At 35.8% G+C, this 12,656-nt stretch overlaps 1 protein-coding gene across 2 annotated transcripts; it reads right to left on the bottom strand.

Annotated features, from left to right (window-relative positions):
• Positions 1-894: 894 nt before the first annotated feature.
• On the bottom strand, positions 895-12,634 carry LOC138315032 (arylacetamide deacetylase-like). 2 transcript variants are annotated; one of them, XM_069255759.1, is made up of 8 exons: positions 11,396-12,634; positions 9,999-10,056; positions 5,331-5,477; positions 4,733-4,837; positions 4,507-4,630; positions 4,178-4,241; positions 3,915-4,036; positions 895-3,601 (listed from the first exon to the last, which is right to left on the bottom strand). In XM_069255759.1, exons 3-8 carry the CDS (start codon positions 5,472-5,474, stop codon positions 2,967-2,969), a joined length of 1,194 nt encoding a protein of 397 aa, XP_069111860.1. In that variant the 5' UTR covers positions 5,475-5,477; positions 9,999-10,056; positions 11,396-12,634; the 3' UTR covers positions 895-2,966. The 2 variants fall into 2 exon arrangements, with proteins under 2 accessions (XP_069111860.1, XP_069111859.1); XM_069255758.1 differs by lacking the exons at positions 9,999-10,056; positions 11,396-12,634 and adding an exon at positions 8,596-9,315.
• Positions 12,635-12,656: the final 22 nt, after the last annotated feature.

The raw sequence follows: 12,656 nt of genomic DNA, 5'->3' as shown, positions 1-12,656 counted from the left end.
AAACACCAGTTGTACCCAGGGTGTTATCATCTCAGCAGTGTCTTATATATAGGATTGTACTATTAGAATCTATTAGAATCAATACTACGAAGGCAAATTTCATAATAAATCAAACAAAGAATTAAGGTGGGTAACATTAGAATACAGAAGATATAGACATAAACTCATAATTAATAATGAACAATGAAACACCAGATTATCTAAGAGATATTATTGCATCTTTTATACATGATGAAACATTCTATAGGTATTCCCTTCGCACAAACAGATTATTTGATCCTCCCTTATGTCGCACAGTAAGCTATTTTGAAAATTTTATTCCAACAATGTTAAATGAAATGAATAAGATAGCTGATGAAATCCATGATATTGAATCGTCCACAAAACTAAAGAAAGTTCTAAATAAAATAGCAAAATTTCAACTGACATAACTGATGTGTTCAAATACTTCGGTAATCGGAATGTAAATATTATTTTAAGCCAACTAAGAAATAGTAATTTAAATTGTGACCGATTGATGGATAATCTTATAGAATCCCCAATGTGTGAATGCAATCAATCTTTTGAAACTGCATATCACTATTTCCTTGGAATGTAATCTATATCAAAACTACCGTTTGACGGTGTAACAACATCTGAATCATCATCATCATAACTATATGTGTATCATAAATGAGAATATAATGTATACAAACATAGACACAAGGCCAAATCAATTATATTTGTGTTTTATATACATGCAGGTTGTAGCATTTTATGTATTGAGAGTCAAAAGAGATGATATTAATAACATCTTTGGCCTCTGTGACTTGTCTGAAAGACTAAATTGTTGTTTGAACAGTGTTTTATAGGTTCATGTGCAAAGCTTTAAAGAGATAAAGGTAAAAACCAATATAATGATAAATTCAACATTTATTAACAGCAATAATACCTGACTGCCATCCCTTGGCATTAAATAAAACCAAACAAAATATCAATTGACAAATTCAAATATATAATTTATACTGTAAATCAACAGTGTTTTTATTTCTCATCCACGTGGAACTCTACTAAAACACTGTAGGAGAATCATAAATATTGTTGATCTACAATATTGGGAACCTGTAGAATTTTGCCACACCCAATAGAACAAAAGGTGTGCATTTGGATACGTGAAAAAAGTGCGTGCATGAAAATACTTTTTTGTCATGTTAATTTATATTAAAAAAAGAATTTTCAAGTATGCAAATGTAATAATTATAATGTTTTACACAAAATCAAATGTAAATATATTAAATATTAAAAATCACAGTGTAGATATAATCTTGACTAGTTTTTTGAGTATTGACTTTATCACATGCAAAACTATAGAAACATTCAATATCTTATTAATTCCAATTGCATTAATTCTTATTTTAGTTTATGTGACCTTGCTATCATCTTTGAGAACAAAAAATCAATACAAAAGCATTCTAAAGTTGGAAGGAAATTTATTCCGTGCATTGCTGTTTTTGGCATATGAAGAAAAAGCTTAAAAAATAAACATTGAATTTGATGCCAATATTCAGAAAAAAGAAAAAAGGTTTGTAATTTTAAGCATTGGATTATCTATGAAGCATGTTATTTTACGTCTACCACATCTTAAACACCTTTTTCTTCCTTACTTGACACCATTATTTCGTGTTGGCTGTCTGTTACCGGGGAAGGGAGTAATGGAACAAAGAAACAAACATTGGTCTGCCAAGTGGACAGGGATATTACAACCTTCGTGAAAGAGTTTGGCCGTACATCCCGGTAAGTCTCTTATTGACAAGCCAAAATATTTCACTCGGGTTGAGATATCCTTGTACACATAACAGATTTTATTTATTTAGATGTAATAGTAGAGGTGTGTGTTTAATGAAGATCAAATTACTCTTGCTATTTATGTCCTAACTGATATATAGAATCAGTTGTGATTTTAGCACCTACGTAATTAGTGCATTATTTTGTATTTAATAATTACCCCTACTTCCTACTACATATGTTTGTTTGAAGTAAACCTCAATGGCCTTCTAGGACAGACATTTCATTTGATTCCCTCAATGCTTAAGATAGCGTGTTGCAGACAAACATTTGGCTTCAGGTAATCCTGCCATGGTTTAGGAAAGTATTAGGTTGAATGTCGTTTTAATTTGGGACAATCATCCATGCATGCAGCTGTCTAACGTCAAGTCTCCATTATCAAAATATCTTGATGAGCAGTTCTTTTAAAGTTCTTTAAATTATTATCTTCTTGACCATAATTGATTTCAGGTTCTCATCATACTACAGGCTTCTGGAAGTACATTTATAAGTTTCTAAACACTATGACCTTTGATTCAAAGCCCGTAGTTTAAACTGAATACACACAGTAAATGTAAGGAATATGGGTCCCGAATAAAACAAAAATATTGTAAAACTTATAATGTTCCGCTGGTCACGAAAGAATTTATTTCTGCTTGGAGAAATTACTAAATTACAGAAATACAAATGTGCGTGGCTGACATACCATCATGGACGAGATAGCTGAATGTAATTACAAAAGTAATCCATAACTATAGTCATTAAAAACCAAAACGCATTTATAAACGCAAAATATGATACTGTTGTTACGTTAATTATTAACGCAAAATGTGATACTGTTTTTAGGTTAATAACCAAAATGTAAATTGTTTTTGTTGAAACCGTTTAAATACGAAAATACAAAATCAAGACACAATTAGGTTGATGTAATAAATAAGTGACGTAACCCCAACAACCACTGTGGAATAGGGTCATTGTCTTTGTCTTTTTAAAGCGTTATTATCAGTAATTATGTAACATTACCTGTTGCCGCATTGTATTTCTATACTTCCTCTCACATATACGAATATAAGTTAACACATACTTAAATAAAAAGTTGATGTTGAAATTTCACAGGAAATTTGAAATATAACGATTACATGTAGTAACAGTTTAAAGTCATTTTATAATTCCTTCCGGAGATATTTAATGAAATCATCGACGGCCTCCTCTGTACGTTTTTGTCCTATGGCGGCTATAAACCCATGCTGTACACCATCCCAGTGTACATGTGTCACAGGGAAGTACATGTCCTTCAATCGTTTGGCCAACATCAAGCCTTCGTCCCTCAGCGGATCATACTCACAGGTTAATAAATAAGTCTTCGGTAACTCGTACAGTTCATCATCGTCCATCAGAAGTGGACATAGCGATACGTTGCTAATTATCTGTTCCATTCTTTGAGCCAAATTAATGTCCACATTTGTATGTTCCTTCACGTGAAGTTTTTGGTACTTTTCAGGCAATAATGATGCACTTACTTTGGATTCAATGGATTTTCTAAAAGCTTTAGTCACGTGCCTATTATCATAAACTTTCTCTAGGTCAGCATCGTTACCAAATGCATACTTTATGTAAAAACTGACCATTAGGCGTGTCGTCAGCAGATATGGAAATGATTGATAGGTACGATAAGCTGGAAAGTTAAAATCTACCATCTGTAACGCTGGGTATATAAGACCGAGAAGTCGCGGTGATTGTCCTCCCTTGGTCAGTTTAGCTCCAACAGCCATCGCTAAGTTTCCACCTGCACTATCACCTACAACATTGCATTGCGGGGAATATTTTGGCTTTAGTTTCATAGAATATCAAACATTTTGAAAACATATGAAGTTTATTACATCATTTTCGCATGTAGTCAATATATACATTATGATTTCAACACAATATTGCTGATACTGTACAGGGAACAAAAGAAAGGTAAAAGGTCGTTGCCTGCCTCATCTGTCGCAGCCAATATAATTATACCCATATTTTGTCTTTATGTTGCAGAATACATAGACATATTGGTAACAATTGAATTGAGAGCAATTGAAAGGAAAAATAAAACGCTATTGGCTGACACTACTAACCTGTCACAGCTACCCGGCTAGCATCCACTCCAAACCTCTTGGCGTTGTTCATGAAGTATTTTGTGACCTTTAAGCAGTCCTCAAACGGCACCGGAAATGGGTGTTCTGGGGCCATTCGGTAGCTAGTGAGTACAAGGAAATAAGAATGGAATTATTACAAGTATGTAGAAAAATCAAGACAGCAAAAGTGAATTGAATTGAAAGTCGATAGAGGCACTGTTTGATGGGAGACCTTATCGGATACTGGCATTACTTTGACTTACTCAATAGAGGCCACCACAGCAGTCAGAGAGTTGGCTAGCTTCCTGGTCAGGGGATCATACTGTTCTGTAGGTAACATGATATAAAATGAAAATACTCATTCTAAATAACATAACATTAGATTTATATTTTCAAATATTTTGGTATGCTATGAAGAGGTTAAACTGTTTTCCCACAAAACGTTTTACAGTCGTTATTATTGATGTGCAATTTTCTATCTCCTGCTCACCGCTTGACTTCGCATTATTTGCTATATAATATTAGTGTTGCTGTAATAGCCCGCAACTCTGTTATTACAGGGCCTCTATTGTTAATGCCAGCGGAAACTGACCTGGTGCCCCTAATGTCCATCCACCTCCGTGTATGTAGATGATCCCCGGTAAAGTACCCCCTTCCTTCCGATAACGGGGAACATACAGAACCACTCTGACGCCGTCAAACAACTCCTCACTCACCTTTAAACCAAAAAATCTAATCAGGTTCATATAATATTTTTCCATATACAGATGGCAAGAAAGTTTATTATTCAAACCGGGATTTTAGTACTACCGACTGACCGTGACATTGTCGTCCGACTCAATCTTCATCAAGGCTTTTAAGTTGAATGGATTACGGGCACAGGCTTCAAATGTATTGTAGCCAATGTATTCTTGGAGATAACACTGAAATGAAGCAAAGAAACATATATAAAAAATAGATGATGCCTTCATTTGTTTATATTTACATTTTCACTGCAATCACACTATGTAACCTTACCTTAGTTGTCCATCCAATGATTTTCATATTCATGATCGAATATCTGTTTTAACCTTATTATATTTCTACTGACAAGCATGAAGATACGGCATCAGATGTATGTGTTGTCCAAATAGTATGCCATTAACTTAATTTTAGTTATATGCATTATGTTTTCAATTGATCTTAATCATAATGAACAACCTGCTCTTAATATAGGGGAAACACGTATATTTAAGTATTACAAAACAGAGGATGTTTTCTTTTGTCAATTTCATTTTAAGAAATAATGTCAATATAAAACATAGAATTAAAGTGATATATTATTATCTTTGAAAATAAATTAGAACGAAAATGAAAATGTGTGAGAGCAAGATTGTTCCCATTTTGCAATTTAGACATTAAAACGGGGTTACTTACCATTTTAAAGACTGCAGTTAGAAAAAGCGATATCGCCATCTGTGCATTGGGCTCCACAGCCTCATCTGGGAATGGCTTGTACAGCATGTAGGCTAGGCCTACAAAGGCTACAGCCAGGAATAATAGGACACGTCCACACGCCATGGTCTAGGATATACATATCGAAGATTAATTCGGTGTTTATTTGTCGATATATATTATATTTTTCCATTATTGTGTGCGAAATTGTAAACATTGACCAGAAAACAAACTTTGAGAAATGTCTTCATTTTGGACTATTGTGTTTCTCGAGTAAAACATATGCATGGAATTCGAGACTTCGAAGTACGTTTCGAGAGTAACCGACTTTACAAGTTTCGAAATTAATTCAGAATTTAACACTTTAGATAATTTTTCTTAGTCCCAATATACGTATTTGTCCGAGTGTTTCGTTGTTTAGAAGATTTTAAACAAATCCTTAGATATCCCCATTTATAGAATTTTTTCATACTGAAAAACAAGAGGCCCAGAGGGCTTGTATCGCTCACCGGGTTTGTAATGCGCAGTAATGTTCTGAATACCATGTCATTGTTTCTTTTCTGAAGGAATTTGAATATTTACCTCTAATTCCCCTATTGGGCCCCACTCTTTCTGCTCCAGGGGAGTCAGAGCCAACATTTATACGAATTCTGTTAACCCCAAGGATGTTTCTGGCCAGATTTGGTTACAATCCATGCAGAACTCTAGGACATGTAGCGATTATAGGATTTACCTCTTTTTCCCCTATTGGACCCCGCCCCTCCTGCCCCCGGGGGGTCAGAGCCAAAATTTATACAAGTTCTGTTCCCCTTCCCACAAGGATGTTTCTGGCCAAATTTGGTTTCAATCCATGCAGAACTCTAGGACAAATAGCGATTTATAGGATTTATCTATTACCCCTATTGGGCCTCGCCCCTCCTGCCATCGGGGGGGGGGGGGGGGGGGGGGGTGTTTGAGCCTGCCCCCCGGGGGTCAGAGCAAAAATGTATACAAGTTCTGTTCCCCTTTCCCCAAGGATGTTTCTGGCCAAATTTGGTTTCAATCCATACAGAACTCTAGGAAAAGTAGCGATTTATAGGATTTATCTCTATTACCCCTATTGGGCGCCGCCCCTCCTGCCCCCGGGGGGTCAGAGCCAAAATTTATATAAGTTCTGTTCCCCTTCCCCTAAGGATGTTTATGGCCAAATTTGGTTACAATCCATACAGAACTCTAGAACAAGTAGCGATTTATAGGATTTATCTCTATTTCCCCTATGGGGCCCCGCCCCTCCTGTCCCCGGGGGTCAGAGCCAAAATTTATACAAGTTCTGATCCCCTTCCCCCAAGGATGTCTCTGACCAATTTTGGTAACAATCCATGCAGAACTCTAGGACAAGTAGCGATTTATAGGATTTACCTCTATTACCCCTATTGGGCCCCGCCCCTCCTGTCCCCGGGGGGTCAGAGCCAAAATTTATACAAGTTCTGATCCCCTTCCCCCAAGGATGTCTCTGACCAATTTTGGTAACAATCCATGCAGAACTCTAGGACAAGTAGCGATTTATAGGATTTACCTCTATTACCCCTATTGGGCCCCGCCCCTCCTGTCCCCGGAGGGTCAGAGCCAAAATTTATACAAGTTCTGATCCCCTTCTCCCAAGGATGTTTCTGGCCAAATTTGGTTACAATCCATGCAGAACTCCAGGACAAGTAGCGATTTATAGGATTTACCTCTATTTCCCCTATTGGGCCCCGCCCCTCCTGTCCCCGGGGGTCAGAGCCAAAATTTATACAAGTTCTGTTCCCCTTCCCCCAAGGATGTTTCTGGCCAAATTTGGTTACAATCCATGCAGAACTCTATGACTAGTAGCGATTTAAAGGAAATGTTGACGGACGGACGACGGACGACGGACGCCGCGCCATGACATAAGCTCACCGGCCCTTCGGGCCAGGTGAGCTAATAAATGATAATAAAGATACCTCTCAAAACCTTAAGACAAACATCAATTACGCAAAGCGCCATTTAGCAAAGCTCTCAACCCCATGATTACTTATGTCAACTAAAGCGGACAAAGAGACATAGAAGTGATTCACTGGGAATGAATGTGGATATCGTCAGTGATATATCATTTCCTTGCTACTTCGTTCAAAATTTTAGTCATAGACGAGTATTTATTTTACATAAGCGAAACGTTCCTCCATGCAAGCCACTGATGGCGATGCTGCGTGTGGGGTAGTTTAAGCAACAACCATGCCTTTCGAATGTAATTACATTTTATGATGGATTAGAAAGTTGGTCAGTGAAAGTGTACAGCTCTTCAGGATCGACTACGTTGGGGGCAATTTCCCTAGCCAAGGGTACTTAGTACGATGTTCTCCCTGAAACCCCTGCCGAACTCGCATCAAAATTGAAGATTACCGCAGTTGCACCCTTTCCATTTACGTAAAAAGCAACCAATGAAAATGCTCGTATCAGGGATCTTTTGATTGGGAAAATGACAGCGCCCTTTAAAAACTTGTTGTATGCAACTGATTCAAAACACCAAAGACCAGCATATTTTTGAGTTATTTGTTTACTTGTCCCGAGACCATTTTTTGCATTTCATGCTTCAGTGGCCAATTTTATCACGAGATCGAAGTTTATCTTTAGATAATGTGTCTAATTTTGTGAAACAGAAACCACGCACATATTTACTATCTGTTTGGAGAGAAACTTTTCCAATCACTTCATTGAGCTGATCTGAAATATTTTATAACTGACGAAATAGTGAATATGACTTCGTTGGAAGCTGCTGTTAACCGACATTGCATGCCTCAATGGTCACTGCGCATGCCATCGCTACTGTTCAGAGTTGTTGACACATGTATACATACATATATATATATATAAACCGCGTTTTCATTGGTCGGCTGAACCTAGCCGTATCCAATCAGAATTTGAAAGCAGGAATTTCACTTTACACGTGAGACCCGTAAAGGGTTTTAGGGAGAGTATCATACTGAATATAATCTTGGCTATCAAAGTTGCGTTGGAGGAAGACAACAAAATGTTACATTCATGACATTGTATCAAAATTTATCACTTGAGTGGTGACACATCCAAGCTTCACAAATCCTTTAAACCTGATGGGAAAGGGACTGTTCATGGACAAGTGAACGTCATTTCGCTATTTTGTTGATAATTAACACCAGAATGATTTAAAAACTTGTGAAAATAACTATGGCTTTACTAATTAGCCCTTCCTAAACCATACAAACGTACTCACGCCTCTGCTTTACCCAGGTATCCGGCTGATATCGTCACGACCTAGATATTACACAGTAAAAGTCAGCCTAACGGACGACCCTTACTTAACACTACTGATATAGAGTAAACATTCGTTATACCCCGACTTTTATCACCTGAGCTTTTTCTTACCTTTAATTCATTGTAAGCACAGGACCTTGACACGATAATGTCAAGTATAGCTGTTCATATACGTAGAACGTAAAGGTAGAAACCCATGCTAAAACCCTGTGGCGGCGGAAATCGTTGCAATATACATTGTGTATGTCCTTCATCAGCATACATATTATCTAATATTTACATTTTCACTGCAGTCCCACTATGTAACCTTACCAAGCGCAGCTGGCAGTCATATAGACAATGAACTTCAAGCGCTTATTATGACGTCATTATCATTGTGACGTCACAATTGTCGTGCCAGCGATCACGGCAGACGGCTGTTCAAATGGCTGTTCCATCCATGACGATAACGAATGATTAATTCATGATATATGCAAAATTCCTTGGGATTTCATCATAAAATTGTAACCAAATGTAAATATAAGCATTGAACGTCTTTAAGTTGGCATTCATAACCAATATGAATGCAAACTGGACAGAGGCAAATTCAACATGAAGCGCTAGCGCGCTTCATGGAATTTGCCTCTGTCCAGTTTGCATTCATATTGGTTATGAATGCCAACTTAAAGACGTTCAATGCTTAAATATATGTTGTTGTCGAGACATAGCATGCCATGAGAGATAAAATCACATACATCAGCATACATATTATCTAATAGCATGCCATGGGAGATATGTGATAGCATGCCATGGGAGATAAAATCACATATCTTAAGTATCATCAATGGAATATTAATAATTTAATTCCAAATCCCAATATATAGTTTAATTTGCAACGCAGCATGCGCGACAGTTTTAGCTGCATACAAATGCTAAGAGATTTGTGTTTAATCTGTATCCAACAGCTCTGCTATTCAATTAAACGTGAATTGTAAGCTTTACACCTCATAAGTTATAAATTACTACCTGCACTTATCATATGGTGAGATGACAATATATATAGCAGTCACTCGTTTGTAGACTGGGGAATACAGGTTAACATGTTACAACGCATGCAAACTCAAGGTTTAAAGATATTGTATTTGGTTTGAAGCTTTCCCTCCAAGGGTTTCAGGGAGACTATCATATTGGCTAACAAAGGTGGTGCTCTAGAACGTCGTAATATTTGCAGAAATCTGAATTTCCCCACGTTCACCTAGTAAAAGAAACTAAAGGTCCAATACTTGTTCAGTAGAAATGCACACTGAACTTTTGTTACTGTACTTGGCAGGCTAGTTAGAAAGATAGTATTTATATCCAGTTGTTACATAGGTAGTTTAATACCTTTTATTTTGTATCTATGATCTGATGGCCGGAAAAAGTTTGCAGAATTCCGTATAACCTGAAAAGTAGACAAGATCATTCACACGCACTAACATAGTAGATCATGGAGACCTAGTTAAACATATTTCGACTTTTAGCCTTTTATGACCTGAAACACAAGTATTAGTCAAGTCAATTACATATAAAACCTAATAAATGCTGTGAAGCACAATGCCACCACCATACTGCACCAAAACTTCAAAAAGGTAATTAATGCTAAAATATAACAACGGATTTCTAGTATAGACTTATTAATATGTTTTATTTTGCAGTAAATAATAGCCTATATCTAAGCATGCACTTAATGAAGAATACCAAATGTTACTAAAATTCTCCTTACTAAACTAGATCTGAACAAGATGCATTTAAGAAACCTTATCATTAAAAGTTCAAATTTAAAACAAATGAGCCATTCATGTTTTTATAATGCTTCAGCTACAACCTCAAAATCTTGCTGGTATCAATTGTACAGTTTATAAATCATCTGACTGAACCAGAATCGGAATCAGACTTAATAGACTTTAGTATGATCATCCAGTTCACATGTGGTATCTATTTGTTAAATAGTTAAGAAGAATAAACTCCATATTCCTCATCTACAAGTTTCACAAAAGGAAATAAAAGGAAATAAACCAAATTGAAGCCATGAGTACATGTACATCATGCAAAGTGGGTTTGGCACAATATATAGTGTAAGTTTTAAAGTGAAAACAACAACTCCTAAATTATTGGTTTTTAATATCTCTTATATAGGAAGCTAATTCACTATCAACAGCTGATTTTAAAGCATATAGATCTAATAAGTTTTTGTAAACTTGAACTAATATTCTTACAATGTCATTTTTTAAATGAAATTTTGCATTTTGCACATTAAACAATGACACTTTTTCAAAATTCTAACCACAATTGTATGTATACATTGAATATGATACGTCCTTTTGATTTAACAGTAATCTTCGTTTTGGCACCAAGACCAAGTATACTTGTGTCTTCCGCAATCCGAATAAAGTGTATGAATAAAATTTCTTTGATTTCAGAAGAAGTATTCTTATAAATTTTCTTTACAGGATTAACTTTCTACCATACTTATAATCATAAACTAAATCATGTGTTGTCTTTGATACATTCTTATCTACCATATATATATATTTATAGCGATAGTAACTTCTCTTTGTTCCATTCCGTCAGTACTGAAAGAATGATGCCAAAGGAAGTAACTCCGATATATCAGAATGTGTTTGATAAGTCAACTGAACTGATCTTGCTGAGACAACTAAGTGCCATCTCGGGAAAATCAACAAATGGATAAAATAAAATAACAGTAAAATATATTTTAACTTACAATGTTCTATACTTACGACTTTTATACTGCAGGTTAACTGAGAGAACAAAGAACAAAAACTCAGTGGCCAACAAAACAACCTAAAATCAACAAATTAAAACAAAAAATAGTAAGTAAAACTACAAGAATTAAACTAAACATCCACTTGTCTTATTAATCTTTCATACATCAATTACAACATTTTCCTTCTCTTTTTCATCCAGAAGTTCAATCTGATTAAAATCATCTGACCTTTTTCTTAGTTCTATCTTGGTATATGCCCGGTGTACATCATATTTTGAGATTTGAGGTTGGTATCGCCTATTTCCTCTTAAATCTACTCACTGATTTCTAAATATGACTACATACTGCAGAGTTCTATTCTAGCTAAAGAAATGGGTGAAATTTTAAACAACAAAAGTTATATCAAATGATTGTTCATGACATTTGGGGTTATATGAAGATGACCCTGGCCATATATAAAAATTTCATATACAGATTATTTTAATCAGAGACACCTGCTGTTGAACATGCCCTTATCTAGAAACAATGCATCACTTAAGTCACTTTTGAAATCTTTCATGAATACTATCACACATCCAGCTACATACAATTAAAGCAATTTTCTCTTATTAAAACTTCAATCTATCAACAAGCACTATTTATGATCTATCATGCACATTCCGATCTCACTGCCAGCACTACAATTATTCTTACAAATCATCTCTAGGTCTTACGTTTTAAGATTAATGGAGTTAAAACTAAAATGATTTTCAGAACTGATAACAAACCTCTTTTCTAAATTATAAAATAACAACAAATTAAAAGTACAATAATTACTGAAGATTGCACCTGTAAAGGTTTTCTAATTACTGATACAAACCTTAAAGTAAACAACAGGCCCATTGCACCTGTAAAGGTCTTCTACTTACCGATACAAACCTTAAAGTAAACAACAGGCCCATTGCACCTGTAAAGGTCTTCTACTTACAGATAAAAATCTAAAAGTGAATACAAGGCCCATTTCACCTATAAAGGTCTTCTACTTTCTGATTCAAACCTTAAAGTAAACAACAGGCCCATTGCACCTGTAAAGGTCTTCTACTTTCTGATACAAGCCTAAAGTAAACAACAGGCCCATTGCACCTGTAAAGGTCTTCTACTTTCTGATACAAGCCTAAAGTAAACAACAGGCCCATTGCACCTGTAAAGGTCTTCTACTTTCTGATACAAATCTTAAAGTAAACAACAGGCCCATTGCACCTGTAAAGGTCTTCTACTTACTGATACAAAGGCCC

The sequence above is a fragment of the Argopecten irradians genome, chromosome 2, assembly GCF_041381155.1.
Source record: "Argopecten irradians isolate NY chromosome 2, Ai_NY, whole genome shotgun sequence".
Lineage (NCBI taxonomy): Eukaryota > Metazoa > Mollusca > Bivalvia > Pectinida > Pectinidae > Argopecten > Argopecten irradians.
This window is presented reverse-complemented; position numbering and strand designations above follow the sequence as displayed.